Below are 24,866 nucleotides of genomic sequence, written 5' to 3'. Positions count from 1 at the left end.
CTGTTGGGACTAGCTGTTCACGTTGCATGCATTTGTATGTATCGGGAAGTGCCGAGCTTGGCGTGCTTCTCGGTTGGCACGCAGGCTGGTGAAACGTCAGATTTTTAATCGTGATAAAGTTCACGAAAGAAGAAATTATGGCAGATGTTTCCTTTTGTCAGAGATGAACTGAATCATTAAAATGTGCTATGATGGGCTGTGATGTACTATGAACGAGTCAGTGTAAACACCATCTCTGTGAACATGTCAAAAGGCTGAAGAATGCAGACCATTCACAGTACTGTTAGAAACCATGTGGTCTGAGTGCTGTATTACCAAGCTTTTCTCCTTAAATGCAGAGCATGAATCTTATGAATTTTTATTGCCTTTATACAAAATGAAAAGATAACATATTCTGCGTTGGTAAAAATAGCTTCGGCAGCACGGTTGTCATTTCGCTGGGTGTTTACCCAAAGGTGTACTTTTCACAAGCAGCGGTGAGAGATGCAATTCCCATTGAGCATTGAGCTTGCTCTCTTAATTCCCTCTTTTCTCTAAGATGTTTTGTTGGGAAATGCTGCTGATTGCTGAGAAATTCCTGTGATGGCACATTAAAACACACAACCAAGAGCAGCGAACACACACCAATATCCTAGCTATGTTTCCTGGCTGCTGCCAAGCGGATATGGATATCCTGCAGAAAGCATCGCAAGGCTGTGGGATTCTCTGTGGGCTTTCTCTCCATCTCCTGTCTCATACATTCTGTGACATCTGCACTCTCACCCAGGGCATTAGTCAGAAGAGTGGTGCAGTATGAGGAACTGCCCAGCGCTTCCCCATGAGCTGAATGCATCATATCTGCAGTTGTTCTCACTCTTGCTGGCCTAGGAAGACTTGACTATATCTGGATCTTACTCCCAGTGTTGTCAGTTCTCAAGATTGTACTGTAAACTGAGGGGCTTCTTTAAAGCTGCAGCTGCTGGAATCGAAGCAGTTCACAAATATCTCCATTTTGATTCAGAAGTCAAAGACACACTGGAAAGATGGGATCTAAGAGTATCCCAAAGTGCTGTTTTATGCCCTTCTTCTGATATGAGGAGCCTGACTAACAGAGGGTTGGACAGAAAGTATTCCTTTATATCATGAAATAGGTTGTAAGCAGTAGCAAATACAAATCTTCACATATGCTCACTGTTTTAGTCCCCATCTTTTTTTTGGGGGGGGGGGGCGGGGTGCACTGCAAGCAAGGTGAATGTGTTTTGCAGACCAGTTTAAATACTCTTAAACTGTGACCCCTTATCCAGATTGATTACATGGACTTACTAAGGAAAAACATGTATGTGTGTCCATGTACATTTAAGTCATTTAAGCAGGGCTGGAGAAGCCAGAAGGAAGGAACTTAGTGAAACAGTCATACAGGTTTCAGTGATGACAGTTGTTAATGGCAAAGCATCTATAGTTATTGCACCACGGAAATTGGTGGATATGCAGCGTGCTTTTTTAATTTGCATAAGTTTTTACACTTCTCTTGCACCATAGGACCTTAATCCATCATGAAACCTCGTTAGAAGCTGCGCCATTGTATCCTGAGGCAGATGGCAAAATCTGTGAGTCACTGATTTGCGATCAAGGAAGGAAACTGAGTCTACAGTTCTGAGGAAAGAAGCTCCCCATTTGGGATTCATTTACACAGCTTCTTTTTATAAAAATCATTAGTGCTATAAACTATCCTTTATTGTTAGGAGAAGAAATTTAACAATGCAAATAAAACAAAATACTGTGGCAGAGCAATTTTATGCTTGATTGTAATGTTTAATGGCATGTTCTCCTAAAGAGATTTTCTCATCCTTCAGACCTATCGTGCGTGACTCACTTGATTTCCAATGGTCTGAACACCCCCGATTTTATTCCTGGGGTTGTTTTCTCTATAGCAGTTTCTGTAAACGTGCTGCAGCATAGGGTTATCCAGGGCTAATTTCCCTTATGATTATACATCCAGACAGCATGTATGTAAATGCTGCAAGACAAACAATGAGTTAACCACAGGATAAAAGAATGAGAAGAAAACTCCTTCATTTTACTCTAGATCCATTTTTCAGTATCAGTGTATTTGCAGGTTGGAACTAAATGATCTTTAAAGTCCCTCTGAACCCAAGCCATTCTGTGATTTTGGGGTTCTGTTCCCTTACTCACTTTTAAATGCTAATGCTAGCTTACATTGGCATTGCAGTTTTAAAAAAAGAACATTCTTTTTTTGCTAGCACTGGCCTCAAAGGGTGCGTTACATCGCTTCTCTCCCTCAGGTTTCTTTTGATTCCACATTTTGCATGTTGCTCTCTTTATCCTTTCAGGTACTAGACTGCAATATCAGTGAGGCAGAGTTTCCTATCTCTAAGCCAGCTGATTATATTAATGTCAGAAATAAAATACAGCTCATCACATTCTGCTTGTATTTTCTGTACCTTGTTGTAATCCTTGTTCAGTTTTCCCTTCTTGCGTTAGTTCTGAATTTTGCCCTTAGGTTTTTGTTGTTTTGTTGCAGTGGTGGTGGTGTTTTTTTTAAATCCAAACTCTCTGGGTTTTCTTGTGCTCTTATAATGGTTTCTGCACTGTCTGGGTTTTTAAGTCTATTCTTACACCTTAGGAAGCACTGAAATATTGTGTTAGTCTGTTCCCCATTGTTTTCTTTTCCTGGCTGCCTGGGAGTTTGTTGGCAATTGGGATTTATGGACTGAATAATCCACCTGGCGGGAGACATTCTAACCCTGAAAAGCGTGCCTGGGTGGAAGAATGAACACTCCTTTTTGTGTGTAAAATACCGCTAATAGCTTATTTAGCAACCTATATTTCTACAACAGGACTTTCTGTTTTGTGCTGGAGGTGGATTCTTGCATATGCATACATTCTAGCACCCATGCTAATTCTGTCTCTACTTTAACTTTCATCTGTTCCTATGGTAGGATAACGCATGGTGTGATCTCTCAGCTTTTTTAATGTGATCCTTAGTGCATCTCTTCTAGCTCCTGTTTGAATGAGCTAAAAAAAATGAAGTAATGGAGGATGACTCTTTCCTGTACTTGCTGGAAATTGTGTGGAAACATCCGCTGAGACTGTGTGGAGCTCAGTAAGGTACTCCATTGCAGCTGCAATTGGAATAACTTTGAATAATCATGAAATTCCTTGCCTGAAAACTTCCCAGTAAGTTTTCTCTTACCTAAATGGCTCATTTTTACAACCTATGGTTAGATTAGAACCCAAAATAAGTAAAAGTTATGAAATACCATCAAAATGAAGGATGTAAGGGATTGTGGTGTTCTCAGCATGGCCTCCAGCACAAGAAGGATGTGGAGCTGTTGGAGTGGGTCCAGAGGAGGTCACCAAGGTGCTCAGAGGGCTGGAGAACATCTCCTATGAGGGCAGGCTGAGAGAGCTGGCCTTGTTCAGCCTGGAGAAGGCTGCAGGGAGATCTCATTGCAGCCTTCCAGTACTTGAAGGGACCTTATAAACAGGAAGAGGATCGATTTTTTTACGTAGTCTGATATTGATAGGACAAGGAAGAATGAATTTAGACTAAGAGAGGGGAAAATTAGGTTAGATGTTAGGGGGAAATTGTTTACTTAGTGGGCAGAGAGGTGCTGGCACAGCTGCCCAGAGAAGCTGTGGTGCCCCATCCCCGGAGGCGCTCAAGGCCAGGTTGGATGGGGCCCTGGGCAGCTGAGCTGCTGGGGGGCAGCCCTGCCCAAGGCAGGGGGTTGGAACTGGTATGATTCTGTGATTTCCTGACAGTTTAATGTCAGTGATTAGAAGAAGTGGGAATCACGGTACACTGGCGTTCAGTGTAATGGGTACTGGTATGGAAATTTGGTTTTCAGCAACTCACCTTCTTTGTCCCTTTAGGATGTTTTTCCATGGTCTGAGCAGCCTGTACTGATCATTGTCCCCCGTGCCCAGAGCTTCCTGTTCCTTGTTCTAGGAAATTCCATCCCTGCTTTCCAGCAGTGGTATGGGAGCCAATCACCAGCAGTGCAGTCTCCAGGCTAAGTAGGGCTGGGGTGCGATCAGCATGGCAGCATTTAACCTCACTGGAGGAGACGGCTGTAAATTACCTGAGTCGAGGCTGTGTGTGAGGACACATAAACCTGCAGTGGGGATAATTCATGAGCAGATTTTGTCACTCACCAGGATAAACAGAGCAAGGATAGTCAGGGCTGAAATGTGATTACTTTTCAAACAGCACGCTATAATTCTGTGTCCCAGACTGAACCCTCCGTCCAGCACACAAAAACAAGCCACTGCATGGTGTGGCTACACGGACAGTGTGGGCTGTGTGGCTAACTGTACACATCAAGGACTGCTGTGTTTTTCTGGGAAAAAAGATTTGGAGGCAGCTCTTCGACTGAGGATTGCACACAGTGATTAAAAAAAAAAAAAAGAGAGAAATCAATTTCACAATCCTTCCTATTAATGCATAGTAAAGAACAGCTTTAACAGCAAGTTAATTTGGAGGCCTTAAATGCTGTCCTCGTCTGCATTAAATCCCTCCACCAAACTTGCTGGTTTCGGCTTGTGTCGCTAATCTCCACGCTGTTCCCATCTGGTTGGATCCTTGCACCTAATCACATTAAACAAAACCACATAATGTATCTAGGTATGTATGTGCTGGCACATCGGTTACCTGTGTTCACTGCAAGTGGGAAAAGCACTTTCTGCTCCCCTGAGCCCGAGCCCCACACCACCCAGCTTCCCCCGCAGGTGGCCCACATGGGACACTGTGGGCAGGGGCAAACACCCCCTTATTTTCCAGTTTCAAAGCAATGCTTTTGGTCTTATTCTTCAGCAGCTTTGAACGTTATAGTCATTCCTATCTGTTGAGAAGCAGAGGGAAAAAAAAGGGGTAAAAGGGATAGTCATATTGAGAAAACAGCGTCTTCCCAGTTTTGCTCAGCAGAGATTGTGTTTTCTTCCATTTCAGAGATTACCATCTTTAGTATGAGTAAAATAAAAAAGCAGGTCCTGTGGGTTGCAGAATTAGTTTGTTTCCACGGTCACTAGGAGACAGGTGACAGATCATTACAGCTAGCCTTAAAATATTGCACCTCAGTCCTACCCAGTTTAACCAGCCCTCGGCTTTCCCATTAAGGTGCTAGACTGGGGTGGTTTGCGGAGAAGCACTGCGACTCAGTACGCCTGGGGAGTTCCAGCCCTTTCCCCAGCACAATGGGTGATGGGTCGGGGTGGGACCTTCGCCACCAGGCAGGGGACCTGAGAAGGAAGCAAGGTCCCCATTGGTGCTGACAGGGCAGCTTGGTGGGATACCTGACACTTGTTCAGCGCCAAAAGCCATTGGTGCACCCAGCGGCCCAGCCCCATGCAGCGGGGATGTGGGAAGGTCTGTCTGCATGGCTGTGCTGACCTGACGGGCAACTGACTTGGGATGGTTTTTCCTCTCTCGGCTTTCACCCCTTGACTCCAAGTTGGTTTGGTTTCCTGAGGCTGGTCTGTGGGTCTGCAGCCATGGGGCTTGTGGGGAGCAGCACTGTCGCCATGCAGCCCAGAGCGGTTCCTGGGGTTCATAGCATGGCAGCCATGCTGTGGGAGGGCATGGGGCTGCACAGCGGCCTGCTGCCCATCCCGGGCACCGAGCGGGAGCTGAGCACCCTCCTGCCTGCAGAAGTAATGGCTTAGAGGTGAAGCTGTGCCCCGGCATCCGCCAGCAGAGGCAGCTCTGTGCTGGGGCCGAGGCAGGCGGAGGGGCTGAGGGGAGGCAGCGGCTGGGAGTCATGCCAACGACATGTGAAACGAGACCAAAATCTGTGGTATTTTTCATTCCCCTCCCCCTCCTTTCTTTTTTTTTTCTTTCTTTTTTTTTCTTTTTTTTTTTTCCTTTTTTAATTTCTGCGTGTAGATGGCTTGAGGTTTTATGGATTATTTCTTTTGGCGGCTCTCGTTTTGCAATATCACACCAGGATGCGTCTCCCTAATATCGTAAACCCCGCGTCTCTCCCCACGGCGTCGCATCATCGCGCACCGCTTCAGCATCCGAGCTTCCGCGGCCCCTCTCATTCCACGGCCGGAAAGGAGGGCGTCGGCGGTGAGCCGCCTTCGCCGAGGGTAATGGCGGCTCAGCGCCGGGTGACCCCCACCCGGGGACGGGCGGCCCCCAAGGCCCTGAGGGCCGCGGGCTCCCCCAGGCGAGCGGCGCGGGGCCGCCGCGGGGCGGGGGCGGAGGAGGAGGCGGGCGCGGAGGCGGGCGCGGAGCGGCGGCGCGGGGCGGCGGAGCGGCCGGGCGGGAGGAGGAGGGCGCGGAGGCTCCGCCGGGCGCCGGGCGGCCGCGGCTTAAAGAGCGGCGCGGCGCTGCGCGGTAAGGTCCGTCCGTCCGTCCTTCTGCGGCGCGATCCCCCGTGCGCGGCCCGCGGGAGGGCGGGGAGTGCGGGGCCGGGCGGGAGCAGCGGGGCCGGGAGCGCTGCGGATCGTTTCCCCGCGCTGTTTTTTTTTTTTTCTTCTTTTTTTTTTCTCTTTTTTTTTTTCTCTTTTTTTTTTTTTCTTTTTTTTTCTTCTTTTTTTTTTTCTTTTTTTCCAATTATGATTTTTGCATCTGGTTCCAGCTAGAGCCTAGGAAGCGCATTTAACCGGCTGAGACGGTTTGATCGTTAAGCGCGGTCGGGCTGAGGGCAGCCGCGTTCCGCCTGGTGTCTGCAGAGACAGACAGGCAGGCAGGCAGACAGACAGACAGACAGACAGCAGAGCAGCCGGGCGCAGCTCGGAGGCGGGCGGGCGATGCGGGGCGCGGAGGCCCTCCTTTCCCAGCGGACACAGTATGTCCAGGGAGCAGCTTAACAGTACCGCGGTGAAGGATGCACGGTTAAGAGACCTGTTGTTGGAACGAGGTACTCCCGCTTCGCTTGTCGTTCGTGGCCGCGCGGGCGTTGCTCCGGGAGCTCCCTCGGACGGGCAGCGCGGGGCAGGCAGTGCGGGACGCGGCGGAGGGCTCGCGGGGCGCAGCCGGCTTTCAGAGGGTGGTTTCGGGCATCGAGCCGGGCTTTCCCACTTGCATGGGCAGGGATAGGGCAATAAATGATTTCGTCTTTTTCGTATTTCTCTGTGAAGGTGTTTTCATTACATGTACGCTTGACTTTTTCGTGAGGAAAAGTATTATTCTGGGGGGGAAAAAACAAAAACCAAAAAAACAAAAACCAACAAAAACGTGATACAAGTGCTGTTTGCTGCATGTGAAGCAGTGTGCCTGTCCGTGCATGGGGCGGATACCGGGAGGTGAAAATGTCCCGTTTCCCTATCCCCCTGCCTTCTCCCCCACTTTATTTATGGAAAAAGTCCATATTAGGACAAAGCCGTGCCGGGAAGGCAGCGCGGGGGCTGCCACACGTCACCGGGGTCCCTCGCCCCCCGCACGCGTGCCAAGTGCGTGTGCCCAAACGCCAGGAGCCGTTCCCCTGCCGCGAGCGGTGCCAGCGAACGCAGACGGCCTCAGCCCGTGCCTTTTGCTCTTTCCCTTTTCCTATTAATAACCCGCTGGTGAGCCCGAGGGGCAGGAGGAAGAGGAGGTTAAACGCCTCTTACCCTCCACTGGAACAGCAGCAGGATGCTTTGTGGTGTTCTAATGTCAGCGACAGAAGGCTGAGCTTGGAAAATCCCATGTGCTCATGCGTGTGTGCCGCGATCCTATCGCGTGGCCGCATATAGTGTTACAGCCCTGCGCGTCCCGGCGATTCCCCCGCCTTCCCCGGAGGGAAGTGCGCACAGCCCCAACCGCTGGTTCCCAAAGGAGAGGTGCCGTCCTCTGCCGCCGAAATGCCGGGGCCTCGACCAGTGTAGGAGAGTGCCCTTGGCACAGAGAAGTAACGTGCCATTCCAGTGATCTCTGCATTCTAGGAAAGCCTAAATCAACATTGCCAGTTTTGCGTGGTGCCCTTTAGCAACGCTCTCTCCGTTTCCAGACTAAAGCATTGCATGGACCAAAGGGGGGGAGAAGCCAAAAGACTTCGGGTCAAAGAAACCATTTTGATGCATGGTAGCCACAAACTCTGAATTACAGCTGTGGCAAGCCTGTGTTGGGCGCTTCTCAGCACCAGTCCCCCTGGGCAGCAGTGTGCTCCTGGCTCTTTAGGTATGGGGGTTGGTTGGCCACGGGTCCAAGAGTAGTGAGACCGCCTCGGGTTTCCTCCAGCTCCACCACATGCAATGCTGAGTGTGCAAAAGACGTGATTTTAGCTCGCTGTTGTAGTGGCAGTATGCTTGTGTAAGCTTCAGCTACTGGTATTGCATAGAAGGTTGAGGATGACTACAAATGAAAGTGATAAGAGAGAACAGACTTGTTTTCTCTGATGTTTGCTTTGGCTTTTTATTTTTTTTTTCCTTTTTTCGGTGTCATTCTTCCCTCACTGGCTTTTTAAAGCAATAATTTTATATTGATTCCTCCAAATTCATGTTTTTGTTCCCAAAAGTGGTGTGATTTTTGCAAGGTGCTGAGAACCAAGCAACTCCTGTTGCTTCTTTGCTTTTTGCTTGAGACCTCCTCCCATTAACCAAGGTTGTCATTCAAGATGAGAAGCAAGCAACACAGTTTCCATAGAAATACCAGCAACTGTAGCTTCCAAAGGGCAACTTCTTCCCTTAGGTTGCTCATCCATGCTGCTCTGCTATAGCTGGGAGGGTGCAAAAGTGAATGCAAGTGACTCATTTCTAAATATACTTAGTGGTATGAACAGAGCTTTGAGTATGGTGGTGGGCTCTGGTGGTGTTCACTAAGAGCCTGGTTTCTTTGTAATTGTGGTGGTATTGAGTGCCTGAGCTCTTTTAGACTTATACCTGAATGGGAATGCCCTAGAAAAGTTAGTTCTTTTCTAGTTCAAGAGCAGTAAGTAATTGGACAAGGTACTTTGTATAGATCCAGTCAGTGAAAAAGGTGGCTTTCAGTGGACAACTTTCATACAACTTAGCTGATAAAAATTAAATAAACTTTCCCCCTTCAATCTTCCTGTTTTTGGTTTTGGATCCAGCAGCACAGCGTGGATTGTTGGAATGCTGGGTGCCGTGTCCTGTGGCCTCGGTCTGTGAGCTTTGCTTTGAAGCTTACTGAGCCCGCTGGCTTCTCATGGTGATGCTGGTGGTGATTAAAATAGGGGATTTGCTTCATTTTGTTTTGTTTTTGCAGAAGAATTGTTTGTGCTGAAGACTGTTAGCAGTAAAGGCAGCAGTGAAGGATCACTGAGAAATTTCTTACCTTAGACTTGCAGCCACTCAAATGAATTGATTAGCAGTGCAATACAATGGAAAAAAATCACACTGTTCTAGGGCACAGTTTTCTTTGCAAAACTTTGCAAAATGGACAGCATTGATTCTGATGAAATATGGAGTGTTTTCAGGTTATTTCTGTGATGAATTACATTGTGTGTGTGACTGACGTATTTTTCTTCTTCTTCATTTTAGCTGAACTGGAGTTTGTTCAAATCATCATTATCATTGTGGTTATAACTGTTATGGTGGTAGTGATCATCTGCTTGTTGAACCATTACAAACTCTCGACGCGCTCCTTTATCAACCGTCAGAGCCAAAGCAGAAGACAGGAGGATACTTTGCAGACAGTGAGTACCCACTCTGCTACCTAATTCCTTCTCACGCTGTGCTCATCTGCATCAGAGGCTGCAGAGAAGCTCTGATACATGCAACTGTTTTAAAAATCTCTACTGTCAGTTTTAGTGTTTCCTATAGTTAGCTGCATTTGTCAGTGGAAAAAATAGAATGTAAATTTAAAATTTGCTGCCTTTGAGTATTTTTAGGCCCTGCTATGTTCTATGTAGTATATTGTCATTATATGCTTGGAGGTTCAGGTGTGACATACTGTTCTCTGCTGTGATTTGGGAAGGAATGAAAGAGAAACAAAGCCATTTACTTCCTTGGATACGAAGAACTGACTTATGTTGTGACTTCTTGTGTATTTACTAATGTCCTGGAGTTTTACCACTGTTACTGTTCTATGGAGCTGCAGAGACACTTTACTGGATCCGGAGCTTTTCCAGTAGTTGCCCAAAAAAATGTGAAATATTAGGCACAGTATTGTTCCCAGGGACCTGGAGTGTTTAAGATGTCTTGCTAGAGAGTGAAAGACTTAACACTGAATCTCAATCTGGACTCGCCAAGGCCGTCCATAGTCAACTCAGCAGTACGTGGGTACCTAACTTGCCTTGTGAGATGGAAGTTTGATGGATGGGTTGCACCGCTTCCTTGCTGGGGTTAACCACAGAGCATCCCTGACCTAGAGGTGTCCCTCTGGGCCTTCGCTGCCGAAGCATCCCATGATGTAGTAGGGAGACCCTTTTTCTGATGTGCTTTTTGGCATCCTCTGAGCAGTGTCCTTGGTTTCTCTGCTGGCCATGATGGCCACAGAGCAGTTTGTGAGGTTCGCTTGGTGATGCATTGAGTTCCTGGCAGCTCTGTTTGTTCCACCTTTTCATTCTGTTTCTCTGGCAAAGCAACTGTATGATGGCAACCGGAAGGCACAGTTCCTGATAACCTAAATTAGTATTCAGTCTAGTGAAGCTTAAACTACCCTTCTTTCCACACCAGTTGAGTCTTTCCCTTTGTTCTTTGTTCTCCTTATCAGAAGGACATAGTGAGAACTTCAGGGGGCCAATCTGGCTGAAAACAAATTGTTTTTTTTTTTAGCACTCTTCCACTGAGGTGACTCTTCCACCTTGTAGGGGAGGAGAGGAGCCACCTCCTTGAGAGGAGGTAGCTTTGCTGCCTATCTCTCCATTCTTCAGGAGTATTGGGCTCTAATTTGGTTACAGATGAAACTAGAGCTTGTGAAACCTTAACCTTGTTGACTTCTGAACTGGAAAAATTGACTGGATTAATTCAAGAATTTCTTTGAAATGGACACACTAATTCAAGAATCACACTTCTGTCCAGAAAATGTTAGCTATAATTGCTATGAGTGCCTAAAATGACATGATTTCAGATAAAGGAAACACATTTTCATCTTCACAAATCTTTTAAAATGGCAGTAAGCTGTCAAATGCATGAAGTAACCCATTATTTCCTGTGCATGGTTCGTTAGTACTGACTGCTATTAGAGTGAATGGTGCCTTTTCTCTTGGAAACCAGGGAGGAAGCATCATCTTCTTGCAAATAAGGACATGTGATTTGACAGTGAGGACTCAGCAGCTGCTTTAGTATCCAAAACTGCTCTTCAGTCCTTTTTAAAACTCTGACTCAGTTTCGTTTTGATGGCACCTTTGTAAGAAATGGTGATCAGTCAAGTGCGCACTTCATAGGAATTGATAATGGGTTGGCAAGAACTGGTTATTTATTCTTCTGAAAACTGACTGGTGTGGGTTTGTCACCACAGTTACTCATCTTGGTTTCTGGTAAGCTGGAGTCATTATTAAAAAAAATGCCATTTATGTGAGGAAGAGGAATTGAGAGTTCTTTGAGGTCAGGTGTCAAATATGTTTGAGTTCTCCCTTGTCTTAGGCATTAGAAAGAAATTCTGGCAGAAACCAGCTGTGTGCTCTTTGCAGCACAGACCACAGAAGTAGCGTGCAGTGTCTGACAGTCAGGAAACAGAAGTATTTGTCTGGTGTTGTGAGACTGGAAGGCACCCATCCGGTCTTGCTGTCCAGAGCAGGTTGCACAAGGTCAATAGATGGCAGAGAAGAGAAGGCTCCAAGGAAACCTCATTGCAGCCTACCAGAACCTAAATGGAGCTTATGAACAGGAGAGAGAACAACTTTTTACATGGTCTGGTAGTGATAGTAGAAAAGGGAATGTTTTTAAACTAAAAGAGCAGAGATTTGGGTTAGCTGTTAGGAGGAAGTTCTTTACTCAGAGATTGGTGAGGCGCTGGCACAGCTGCCCAGAGAAGCTGTGGCTCCATCCCTGGAGGTGCTCGAGGCCAGGTTGGATGGGGCCCTGGACAGCTGAGCTGGTGGGGGCAGCCCTGCCCATGGCAGGGGGTGGGACTGCGTGGGCTCTGAGGTCCCTTCCAACCCAAGCCATTTCATGGTTCTGTGGTAGCATGTGCTGTCAGACAGGGGGTCAGTAATATGCATCAGTGTTTTAACCAGACAGGCACTGGTCTATGTGCAAGTGCTGTTGGGAAGCGGGCTTTTTCCCAAGGGAACAGGCTTTTTGTGGTGTTCAGACTCTGAATATGGATTTAAATGTTTATTAACCACTAATGTGTCCACGGAATGTCATTCTGACTCAGGCCTTTTGTTGGTAGAGAAATGGTGAATGAAAACAGAGGAAGTTCAGCAGTATTTTTTAAAAGAGCACAGTAAATGAGCTGGCTAGTTCTGCAATGAGCCATGTGGAGAAAACCCCCTACCTGGCTGAGGCTGCAGAGGTGTAGCTGGATCCTGCCTTTGCTATTCATTTGGGCTTTATTTTCTCCATGCCTGTGCTACATTAAGCCGTGCCTCTTGCTTTTGGTCCTGGCCTATCTCTGGTAATGGTGCCTTCCAGCAGCTGAGCTGTCACTGAATTGCACTGATGGTCTGGTTTGCCCACAGCCCCTCTTTTTCATTCTGCTGCCTTTTAGATCTACAGCAGCCATGAAAGGGTGAGATCTCTGTCACCTTCATCACCAGCCTTACACCTGTAAAACCCATGGGCTTCAAAATAATGAAATGCAACGCATGCTTGTGTTTGTGGGTTTCTGCTTCGTCTGTCTGAACTTTCTTCATGTTAAAAGAAAAATAGAAAGGGCCTGGAGGTTGAAATTCCCATTTTTCAGAGATCAGAATATTAAAAAGCAGATGAAATATCACTGGGATCCCAGCTGTTAGTAACACTCAAAGGGTCGATAAGGGACTGATCTCATAAAATACAATAGTTACCTCCCAAGAAGTGGTGCTTGCATTCTTGTTCTGCAGATACACTTTTCTGTATGGCCACTGGTTCAACGTTAGCTTTATTTTTTTTCCTTTTGTTCCTCCTTTCTAGAGCCTTACCACATTCTCATCTTTTCCCTGGTCTGTCTGTGTTTCTCTTATTTCCCTGATTGCTGTGTGGAGGCCTTAAGCAGACCACAGCAGGACACGGGCAGACTTCTGAGCTTTCAGAAGTACTAGGTTTTTCTGCCGAGATTCAAACTATGCTGTCTCCTGGTGTGGATATTAAAACACACAAACCTTAAAAACACACAGTCCCTGTTTGCTGCAACAGCTGATATGGAGTTTAACCGCGGTCTTAATATGAGCAGAAATACAAGCTCGGGGGAGAGAACCATGAGCACTGCTGAGCACCAGCTGTGTTGGCGTAAGTGGTGTCTGTATCGCAGCAAATGAAATATTAAACATTTCCCCCTTCTGGCCAGCCCAGTGGCAGCAGGTGGGGTCAGGGCCGCGTCGCTGGAGAAAAGCCACTGTCGGCTTTGGAATGGAGCCACGCGGCAGCCCCAGAAAGGCACGTCCCAGGGGTGCAGGCAATTGCTGTGCTGTGGGAGAGCTGAGGTGGTGTCGGACGCCGGGGCAGTACTGAGATGAATCGTGCTTGGTGGTGATTAATTCGGAGTGTCATCACCCGTGATTTCCAGGGGGACGTTGAGGGAGAACTGATTCATGAAGTGACTTGTGGGGAGGTGCTTAATGAGCTTCTGATGGCGCTAAATGGATTTCTCCCTCCCGTCTTGGTGGCTTCTGTCATTATGTCTTTGTCTCTTACCAAATCAATGGGGAAGAAGTGTGGAATGTTCACGCTGGTCTGCTGCCACTGGGGTCTGTCCTGTGTGTCCAGGCCCCCGAGCATGGGCATGTAAGTGCTGTGTGCTGTCCCAGAACTGCTCTTTCCAAATAAAAATGGAAATTCAGGAGAGTGAGAACTGTGAAAATCCCAGTGCCAATGAGAACCCAAGTGTATGACCAGAGGAAAGCATAGATGGGAGAGGCCACCCTGCTTGGCCAAACCTCTTCCTTTGTGCCAGACATCAGCTGGCAGGAGCTGGGTGCACACTGTGTTCTCCTGCCTGCTGGGAAAGACAGCGTGTTCTAGCTGCTGCTCTTTGAAGTTCACCACAATGAAGTCAGAACACCTTTAATAAGAAAAGCAGCATTGAGGAGATCTACAGGTGGGACCTGAAGCAAGGAGCGCTGACTCCTGAGTGCTACTGACTCAGTGTGTCCTTGGGCAACTTGCTTCATCTCTAAATACTGGAACCATAGGATGGCTCGGGTTGGAAGGGACCTCAGAACCCACTCAGCCCCACCCTGTGCTGTGTGCAGGGCTGCCCCCACCAGCTCAGCTGCCTGGGACCCCATCCAACCTGGCCTTGAGCGCCTGCAGGGATGGGGCACCACAGCTTCTCTGGGCAGCTGTGCCAGAGCCTCACCACCCTATGAGTGAAGAATTTCTCCCTAACAGCTAACCTAAAGAAAGTATAATAATGTTTGTTTCCTTCACTTCCAGAAGCGAGGTGGAAAAGTGTTGTGAAGCTGGGGAAAAATAAAGGCCTTAAAGCATCAAGTAACAGAAATAAGCACTGCAGATCTCATGAGGCAGAGTAAGAGCAAGAGTCAGACTCCCGTCATTCTCAAACCCCTGGTTGGAGCCGTGTGCCCTTCTGCCAGACACTGCAACCTTTCCCGCCTTTGGGAAATGCAGATCTTAAAGCAAAGAGCAGTCTGGCTGCAGTGCTTGTCATTCTGTTAGGGACAAAGCAGCAGTTTTGCCTTGCTCGTATCTAGGACAGAAAGTGTTGCATCTTAGGAGCTTTGATGGACTGCACTGGCCAAGAGGCAGTGTGGTGGGGACTTGTGTGTGTGTGTTCCCAGAGCGCTGCTTTAGTGTGGTGTAATATGGCACTGCCACCTAGGGCCGCAGTCAGAAACTGCACTGCACTGCCTGCTTAACGCTTCACCTGCAAAACAGAGGTGTATACGTACATATATGTGAATGTTATGTATACCTGTTCATGTTTTATTATATAAAATCAAAGGGAAAAGTGAGACGCTCTCAGTACCTGGAATGGGCTGCCCAGAGAGGTGGTGGAGTCACTGTTCCTGGAGGTGTTCAGGAACTGTGTGGATGTGGCACTGAGGGGCATGGTTAGTGGGCTTGGTGGTGGTGGGCCAGTGGTTGGACCAGATGGTCTTAGTGGTCTTTTCCAACCTCTGTGGCTCTTTGATTCTTTGAAATGCACTTCAGCAAGTGCAGTGCTGACTTCTGTTTCTCAGGAAGTACATTTCAGGCAGAGTTCTAAGTGTCAGACATTGAAAAAAGTGGAAAAAAAACCAAAAATCTCCTTAAGGGATTCAGTAAATAAGCAAATTTGAGATGGTATGGCTTGGTTTAGCTTCATTACAGTTTGAGGAGTTTATCTTACAGAGCATACATTTTTACCTGCAATTTATCTTGAGTTAAAAATTCCTCCTCCAGTACATTTCTTTCCCCCTGGCCATCAGTATGCTGATGCTGACCCATGGAAGTTGGGTGGCAGTGAGAGCTGCAGGAAGCACGGTGCTTAAATGCAGCCTCAGGAAGTCTGAAGCTATAAATGTTCATAAAATACAACTAAAGCAAGTTAGTTAGGTTTATCCAGCATCCTACATTCTAAACCTTGACTAATCATCACCACAAGACAATCAAGAAATCCCTGTTGGATTTAGTAGGTAATGCTGATATTTCAAAGCCTAATCTTAAAATGTATATCTGTAAATTTTCATGAAGCCCAGAGGCAGGTAAGGTCGGCCGAAGCCATACCTGCAGCCTTAAAATTTGGCTTACTCTAGTGTTAACTGTAAGCACTAGGACTTACCATGAAGACTTATATCCTTATTTCAAAACCTAACAGTGTTAGAAATGATTGTGGCACAGGGGATGAGTGCTTGAGCTTTCCCTCCTTCTCACTTATAAATATTGAAGCTCACGCCTGCAGACCTTCAGTCCTAAGAAGGAGCAAGTTGAAGTGGCTGAGGTTATCAAGTACCTACAAAAAGCAGGGAGGTGTTGTATGGCCCACAGAAGAAGCATAGGTGGAAGGTACTCAGGCTTAGCCCTCACTGACACACTTGAGAGCTCCTTGTGCCTGTGGTGGTCTGACGTGAGGACTGCCAGCCGTCTCTCCTCTCATACGCCCAGCCTGAAGGACGATGCTGGAACTCACATAGCAAAAAAGAAATGATCTGCTTTTATTTGTAGTGCTGACTTTGTTTCGGGTTTCCTTAAGATTGGGTCCTCAGAACAAGAGAATATAAATACAAATGCTATCTTGTGTTTTGCTGATCTGGCCACATGGAATCATATTAGCTGTCAAATGAAAGTCTGCAAGTAAACACACAAGGGGAGAGCAAGAAATAACACCTTCTCTTTGTGTAAAGCAACCAGTCAGCCCAGATTGTTCATGGCAGTCCCACATTATTTCATTTTTCCTGCACCCTGAAGAAAGGTCTTCGGGATATTTCCATCCTGCTGCACCAGATTTTTTCCTTTCTTCTCCTCTGAACCCCTTGCCATCACTCCAAGATCAGTGGAGCTCAGGATGCCCCTCTTCATGTTTGTTTGGCATTGCAGGTCACGGTGCAGTAAGTTCCTATTCTAGAAGGGTTCAAGGATTCCTTTACAGCTGAGTGTGGGTGATCCTGCCAACTCCTTCCCTTTCTCCTTGCCTCTCTCACTGTTCATTTCTTAGGAAATACTACTTTTCTGAAAGAGTGGTCAAGCACTGGAATGAGCACAGGGAGGTGGTGGAGTCACTGACCCTGGAGGTGTTCAAGGAACGGTTGGATTTTGTGTTGAAGGATGTGGTTTAGTCCTTCAACACTACTATTGGTGATAGGTGGATGGTTGGACTGGATGATCTTGAAAGTCTTTTCCAACCTTGGTGATTCTGTGATTCTAAAACTTGTCCATGCATTAAGTAAGAATCACAGCAAGACTGAACCCCTGTTCTTGGTTTTGGGATCCCAGCACCCTAATTGCTTTCTGCATGTCCCTGCAGTAGCTGCAGTGCCTTCTCTTGTCAGACATCAGCATTAGAAGTACATTCTGTTGGATGCTGCTGATTCCAAGGCTCATCCTTGGTTCTGTGTGCCAAGATGCAGTATGCAGGTCCTACTGTGTGTCTGTGTGGAAAGCTTTGCTCCACACTGTGCCATATCCTTGGTTCTTCTCAGTCTCCTGCCTTAAGTGGGTAATAGGATGGGTGTCATCACTTCCGCTTTCACACTGGCAACACATTCTGAAGTGACTTTTAAGTAACATGAATGTTGGAGGTGGATTGAATTCCTTTCTGGGCTGGGTCTTTGCTTTTGGCTTTTTTCTCTCTTCTGAACCTGAATGCTTTAAAGGAGAGAAAGTGGCACGAATCATAAAGCCGCACACTTGGGAGCTTGCTGTTGAATGGCAGCCCATGGGTTGTTAACTGGGCATTTTAGCATTGACTACTAGATTTTACTGAATTGCAATAGGCATGGAGCCTGCTTGGCCAGCTGCTGATAACTTGATTGCCTGTAATTGTGCAAACACACCCTCAGATATTTCAGAACGTGGGCATCTAGGTGATGGAGAGATGTAAAGGAAGGTGGATACTGGTGTAACTTGAACTACTGCAGTTACAGTAGTTAGCAAAATCTTATATAGCCACTGTTGTACATGAATCTACCTAAGATTCTTCCTTCATAACAGGTGTTAGTGAGTGGGGATACTTGCAAAAGGAAATTGTAAATAACTTAAATTGTCAGCCTTCTTTATCTACTCTCTATAGCTACAGAAAAGAAGTGACTGACAGGCTTTGTTATTCAAAGCATTTCTCTTAACAGCTGAATCCTATGGGAGATTCCTCCCAGAACAGCTTTCCTCTGTGGTGGACTCTCCTGACAAGATCACAGACGGTTTTGGTCTCTGAGTGCCATGCTGAACATCTAGTTAGGTCTATTTTTACATCTGAAATATGTTCAAAGATGCTCTGGTGAGAAAAAGCTGTACAGTAGGATTTGCAGTGTGCATTTTCCTTCCTGAAATTTCTGATGCCTATAAAATCATGCAAGTTTACTTAGCACTAAGAAAATGCTCGCAACCGTGTATTGTTTTGATTTTTTTCCAGTAAGGTTGAAATTCTGTCCTTTGTAGCTTCTCTAGTGTGTCCTTTTCAGCTTTGAAGTTTTCCAGTAAAATAAATCAATTGCAGTACGTTTTAATTAATTAAAAAATTAATTGAGAAGGAAAATAACAGTACACCTGAAGCTGTTTTCCCTTACTGACAACTTTTTCTTCACCCTTTTATTCTGCCCGGGGTACAGCACTAAAAGAGGCTGCCGGGGGTTGAGAGAAAAAACACTTTGGCCTGGGAAGGTGGCTGGGAAGTGCCTGAAGAGGGGAACTGGTGGCTGAAACTAGTTTCATTGCTGATTTATGGTGGGAATCGAAGACCTGTCAGTGTTGACCAGGGTATTCCTGTGTGTAGAGCAAATGTCCCTTCTCCATGGGACATGACAGGAGTCATCAGGTTTTGTTGTGCACTGTTTCGACTGCTTGTGTAATCAGGACACTGGGCAGCAGGACGAGCTTCATCAGACCTCATGGCAGCCACGTTCCATCATGCGGCTGGGACTGGCCTGCTGCATCCCTGTGGTTTGTGAGGCTGGCTGATGTGGCTGGTGTCTCTGCACGTTCACAGTGCACTGAGCTCAACCTGCATGCAGACCTGTTGTTTGTTCTACTTATAGAAAGCAAGGGTTGGGACTTCCCTTAGGTGTGGATAACCAATGGTTAGAAGCTCACTGTGGTGTTGAGGCAGGATTGTCATGTGATTTTTCTCATGTGTTGTTGCCTTCTGCATTGCAGGAAGGGTGCTTGTGGCCTTCGGAAAGCTCGGTTTCACGCCAGGGTGCTTCAGAGGTACAGTGACATTTCTTACCATCTTTGGCATAATGTGCATTTGCCTTCTCTTAAAACATGCATCTACTTAGTAAATAAGGCCTTGGAGCGTAGATCAAGTATCACATTCATGTGAACATCTGAGCCTGTCTTAACTTCCATTCTTTAAATGTCTAAGACATTTTCATTAAAAGAATGACATTCTGGCTGTCTGATGCCTCATCTCTATCAGCAGCTCCCTGTAACTTAGTAGACATTTGCAGGTAAGTGATGTGCAGAGGCTCAGTAATTTTTCAGTGGAATATAGGAGACCTGTTGTTTTTCTCCCTGTATTTTTCCTAAATGTATGCACATTCCCTATCACCAGTGTTTCCCAGCCTCTGGCCACCACAGATCCTGGGCCTGTGTGGTAACTTGTGGGTGCGCTGTCCTGAGTGGCCCAGCTCTCCTGTGCAGCTGACACTGCATTTGTGTGGGTCAGGGACTAAGGACCCTGTGGGACCCAGAAATTAAAAGAGCATTTTGATAGATGTAGATCTAAGAAATCGGTGTGTCTGTCGAGATTTGGAATGGATCAAGTGAGAAGCAATAGCTCCTCACAGACTATCTCAAACTCTTCCTCTTGTAAATCCTGACCTTCTCCAGTGCTTAATATGCGAGAGACAGTTTTTCAACTCCCAGTGCAGACATCCTCCCCAGAGGCTGAAAGCTGAGGAGGAGGACAGCTGCTCTGCTCTCATAGTGAAGGCGTGAGACCTTCACAAAATATACTAAAGTGACCATATGAATTTTTTGTTAGTGCTGGCTGTTAGGTTAACTTGGAGTAGGAGGTGTAGGCTCAGGCTGCAGCTAAAGTTCAATATTTTTGAAGAAGTTTTTGAAGAACTACTTAATAGTCAAGACTAGAGAGGAAAATAATTTGGAATGTTTCCTATGTACAGAAGCAGAATTCATTTATCTTAGCTGTGCATGTTTTAATGTTAGAAGGAGCTGTATAGGATCGTCTTTCTTGAAGCTGTTCTGCAATATCTTGTGTTAGATTCTTCTTGAACTCCTACCTCTTCTTTTCCATGAGTGTGTGTGGAAGCAGGCACACACAATACCTGTGGGATCGAACCTCTGAGATAGATGATAGAAGCATTTTCTGTCTATTAGTTCTTCATCAATACGGAGAGCCCTCAGTGCTTTGTTCAGCTGTGGAGTCATGTCTCTCTCTCTTCCCATTGCAGATTATGTATGCTCCAAGGTCCAGGGACAGGTTTACCGCCCCATCTTTTATGCAGCGGGACCGTTTCAGTCGCTTCCAGCCTACTTACCCATACATGCAGCATGAGATTGACCTTCCTCCAACCATTTCCCTCTCGGATGGGGAAGAGCCGCCACCATACCAAGGCCCGTGCACCCTTCAGCTCCGGGACCCAGAGCAGCAGATGGAGCTCAACCGGGAATCTGTCAGGGCACCGCCCAACCGAACCATTTTTGATAGCGACTTGATAGACATTTCCATGTACAATGGGGGCCCCTGCCCACCGAGCAGCAATTCGGGCATAAGTGCAACCAACTATAGCAGTAATGGAAGGATGGAAGGACCACCCCCGACGTACAGCGAGGTCATGGGGCACTACCCAGGCTCCTCGTTTTTCCATCACCAGCACAGCAATGCTCCTCCTTCCTCGCAGAGGGGGAGCAGACTTCAGTTTCAGCAGAACAATTCAGAGAGCACAATTGTCCCCAGCAAAGGCCAAGACCGGAAACCAGGGAACCTGGTCTAACTCACTCTCCGAGGTGCATTTGGACTGAAGACAAGAGATTGAAGCAGGGCGGCGGAGGAAGAGCCCCGTGCTCCGGTGCACAATGTTGTTACATTTCACATGGTACAACTTTAGTAAAACCAAACGTGCAAACCAGTTGTTTGTTTCTGATTCCTTTCAGGGGAATTGCATGCAAAGCAGATCGAAAGAAATATAAACTTCCATTCAAATTGTCTATGAGCAGTGTTTCGGGGGGTGGGGGGAAGGGGAATATATTATTTTTTTTTAATAAACTATTTCAATTATTTAATTCTAAAAAGTAAACTTAGCACAGAAATGAGGCTTGTACAGCCGATTTTGTACTCACTGAATGGCAGAAAGACGAAGGATTTGCTAGTTAAATGGGGGAAGAATTGGCCAGTTTGCTTTTTTTTTTCTCCCAGGGTGTGCTTTTTTTTTTTTAAATATGAATCAAAATTCCTGTTTTGTGTGCCAAGGTATAAAGTTGAGAACTTAGATGAATGCAAGGAATTAATTTGTGTTGTGATAAATGTGTTTTAAAAAGTTGCACTATCTTAATGTTTTAAAAATTATATATGAGGGAACTGTTTTATGTGAAGTTCTTCTATATGTTGTCTTTTCACCTGTGGAATAACAATTGAGCCCCAGAAGTGATCTGGAGGAGTCTGCCCCTCCCCCCCCAGGTTTGCTAGAGAAGGGGACAGGACTTAGCCTAACATCTCTTGACTTACACAAATCGAGAAATACAGGGACACTTAACTTGTTGACTTTGCAATAATTTGCATCTGAGTAACAGCGCATCACTGAAGTGTCTTGGTGACTTTCGGATGGAAGAAGGCAAATGTGACATCCCAGCATTTTCCATCACTTAGAGTTTAGCTATTTTGCAGTTTAGACTTGTTTGTTTCATAAAAGACAAAACAAAAACCCAGATGTGTTGATTTGTATTAATCCTAACAAAGTGCTGCCATTCTTTTCATAATGCAGTATCGCCAGTACTTAAGGTTTTAGAGATTTTTGTTCTCACTGTAGCCTGAAGTGTATTTAGTCACATATCATGACATTATGCAATAAATTGTTTAAAAACCCAGGGTGGGTTTTTTCCCCTGCAATGCTGTTAACATATGTGAGACTCTGTTGTGCTTTGCGCTCTCCATTGCATCTTTTAGATACTGAAGTTCAGCCCTGGCAGTCCATCCCGCTGGAGTGAATGGGCCTTTGTGGCTGTGACCCCCGCGTGGTCTCCGCAGCAGTGCCGGGGCTGGCAGGCAGGAGCGTTCACGCTAAGTGTTGGCCTTCAGCTCTGGAGGCTGTGGTGGGAGCCCTCCTCTGTGCACGTCGTCTCGTGGGCGCCAGCAGGACTGTGCTTATGGATGGAGGTCACTCGTGTAGTAATGAAGCGTCTATGAGCCTGGTTTTTGTCATGCTGGTCTTAAAAGTAATGGGAAGGTTTTGCCTGCTGGTAAAATGGCGCGCGAGGCACTTCTTCCCTACCTTGTTTTGTGTGGGAGCAAACGCAGCACTGGAAGGCAGCTGGTGAATGGTGGTAGTGGCAGCACAAGCACATGAAAAAAGCACAACTTGCACTTAAAATGCATTTTGGAAATGGACTTAAAGTAAGAACCTATGGAGTCTTAGTTTGAATACTTTCTAATATATATGTGTGTGTGTGCGCGTCATCGATTTTTCACCTTTTCTACCCCCTGAAGCCTTGTGCTTGGTGCCCGGGTGCAAGCACCACATGCACCGGGTGCCGGCTCCTATGGCCAGAGACAGGACTTCTGCATGGCTTCTGGCTGGGCACCTGAGGCGAATCTTTGATCTATGCAGAGTTTTAATGCCAAAACAGTGTGTGTGTCTTTGGTGTGTGTGTGCGTGTGTTGTGTAGGCCTCATCATAGGTTGTTTTCTTCATAAGCTAATTTGGTTTTATGCTAGTTTAGGAAATGTTTGCAGAAGGCAAGACCAGCCAGTGTTGATTTTGGTCTTTGGTGACTTTTGCTGTCCTTGGGAAGTGAGCTTTGGCCAGACAGTGCGTGTGCCTACGCAGATCCTTTGCGGTTGCCTCAATAAGGGTTATTTAGCCAAGAAGCCTTTAGGTGAGAACAGCTGGAACTCGATGGTTGTGTCTGAGCATGCCTGGTTGGGGCCCTGGGGTTGGACCAGTTGAACACCAGCATCTCCCCCTGTGCAGATCTCACAGGAGTGAGCCTTGGACTTACCTTCAGGGTCACCTCTGGGGAACATACTTTCTTTGAAGTCAGCCCTTTGCCATCCTTTGGCATCTCTGTATGCTGGTGAATTTCTGCGTATTCCATTCGTGTTCTTGGGAATTATGGTTGTCACAGTTTCTTGATTGAAGACATTTTTCTGTGGAGAATGTGAGCCGTTTCACCCATTCTGCAGAAAAAAGTAGTGGAGAAAACAACAACTCTTAATATTTGCTCACCTAATGGTTGCATTTTTTCCTGCATCTTTGCCTTCTCTTTGTGTTTTACTGTGCAAAGCTCACATGCAGCCATCAGTAAGGAATTGTAATGGCCTGGTGCTTGGTGCAGGCAAGCTGTCATCCACTGCTTTCATTTGAGGGCCTCTTACGGGAATAGATGCGATATTTCTGAATAAATATTAAGGGTATTTGATGGGAATCCCAGCAACAATGTAAAGTTACAGAAGTGTGTGTGTTCCTTTTTTGTTGTTATAGTGAGAGGAAATCTGCCTTTGCACCAGAAACAAGTAACAAAATTAAATAGTGTTATTAATACTTACAGGTTTAGAAGTCTGTATACTCTGAATGCTGGTGATTCTGTGCAGCATTTGTGGAGAATTCCCTTTGAAAACACCCAGAATTAGGTTCCATAGCCACTCAAATGTGACTTTGGAAGCTATTAAAGATTTCAGTAAGCCTTGTAGAGTTAATTATGTAGATTACAACTCCATACTGGTGCTCTACCGTGCACGGAAAACATATAATGCATGTGCAGAGTTTTCTGTCTGATCAATCCTACTAGCCTGACCTCTGGCTGCATCTCCTGATCTTTGCTGAATAACCCATCTTCCCAAAATTCACTCCGATATGCCCAGCTCAGAAATTTTCAGGCTAAAAAAATTATTTTTTTTATTACAAATTAAAGCATCATGACCTCTCCTCTGTCTACCGCAAAGATTAGTTCTTCCCCTTAGCGGCTTGGCATGCGTCCCTTCTTGGTGCTAAATACATCTGTTTGCTTTCCTGTGGTCCTGCAGGGCTGGATGTGTGGGATGCTTCGCCATAAGGAAAAGATTTCAGGAGGAATGTGCTTTCTGTGGATGGAAGAAGAAGCTGTGTAGTGCTGGATGAGTCCTGTCAGGCAGTGCGGTGCTGGGCCTGCAGGCTGACACCCTGGTGTTGGGGCATGGGGATGCTCTGGAGTAGATGGGCTGCTAGCATTCTGCTTACTCCAAGCTCTGCACATTTAAGCAGGTGGAAATGGATGTTCTAAAGTTGTTCTCTGTAGGTTTTTGGGGGGTTTTGTTTTCCTTTTCCAAGGTTAAACTGTATGCTTGCTGGTACACTTGAAGATATTTATGATTGTCCGATTGTCCCCAGGCTCTCTCTGGTCATTACCATTGAGTTGTGTTGATGTGCATGTGTGTGTATACATACCTGCATGCAAAATTGTGCCTGTGACCTGTTCATCCATTCTCTATGTATTAATTACTATTCCATAATCACCTCCCAGAAATGCTAACTGGCATCGTGCTCCCAGGAGCGATGACAGATCGTTTGTCACACTGGGAGGCATGAGGAATATTTGTTTCTTGCTCCTGTGACTGTTGTGCACTGTTTTTGTCAGTTGGGAAGTTCTGCTGAGTGGATCCTAGCCCATGCCCTGCTATGCTAGTCCATCTTCCATCCAACTGCTCTCCTTTTTCAGGCTGGGCTTTGAAAAATCCTCATGTTTTTGGGACAGCTCTAATGTAGACCTCATGTGATGATTTATGCAAAGCAATGTAATTCATGCATTCTTTAAATCTCAGAAGCATGTTATTTCAAACCTTGCTGATGCTCAGAACCAAGGGATATATTAGTGTACTGGATGGATGAAGGTTGGCTTTTGATTACATCTTTGCTTTTTAGATAAATGGCGTTAGGAAGAATTGAATCAATGCCCAATGGCCTGAGTTGCCTGCTTGCCAACCAGCATGGCTATAACTGCTCTTCTAAACTACCCCCAAATGTGTCAGTTGTTTTAAATACCTGGAAAAGAGGACTCACGCTGTATTATTTGAGACCAGTTGA

The 24,866-nt window shown here is 46.2% G+C and overlaps 1 protein-coding gene across 7 annotated transcripts in view; it reads left to right on the top strand.

Moving 5' to 3' along the window:
- Positions 1 to 20,720, top strand: part of LDLRAD4 (low density lipoprotein receptor class A domain containing 4) — a 262,875-nt gene extending 242,155 nt beyond the window's left edge. For 2 of the 7 annotated variants that reach the window (XM_031589000.2, XM_090137338.1), the window contains 3 exons: positions 9,427 to 9,581; positions 18,781 to 18,834; positions 20,043 to 20,720. In XM_031589000.2, coding sequence (XP_031444860.1) covers positions 9,427 to 9,581; positions 18,781 to 18,834; positions 20,043 to 20,585 — 752 coding nt within the window. In that variant the 3' untranslated portion in view covers positions 20,586 to 20,720. Of the gene's footprint in view, positions 1 to 5,946; positions 6,091 to 6,233; positions 6,346 to 6,534; positions 6,867 to 9,426; positions 9,582 to 18,780; positions 18,835 to 20,042 lie in introns of those variants that run through there. The other 5 variants (XM_090137339.1, XM_090137340.1, XM_031589003.2 and 2 more) reach the window with 5 other exon arrangements.
- The last annotated feature ends 4,146 nt before the right edge of the window (positions 20,721 to 24,866 follow it).

Source organism: Phasianus colchicus, chromosome 3, assembly GCF_987193195.1.
Source record: "Phasianus colchicus chromosome 3, bPhaCol1.hap1.1, whole genome shotgun sequence".
NCBI classification, from domain to species: Eukaryota; Metazoa; Chordata; class Aves; order Galliformes; family Phasianidae; genus Phasianus; species Phasianus colchicus.
This window is presented reverse-complemented; position numbering and strand designations above follow the sequence as displayed.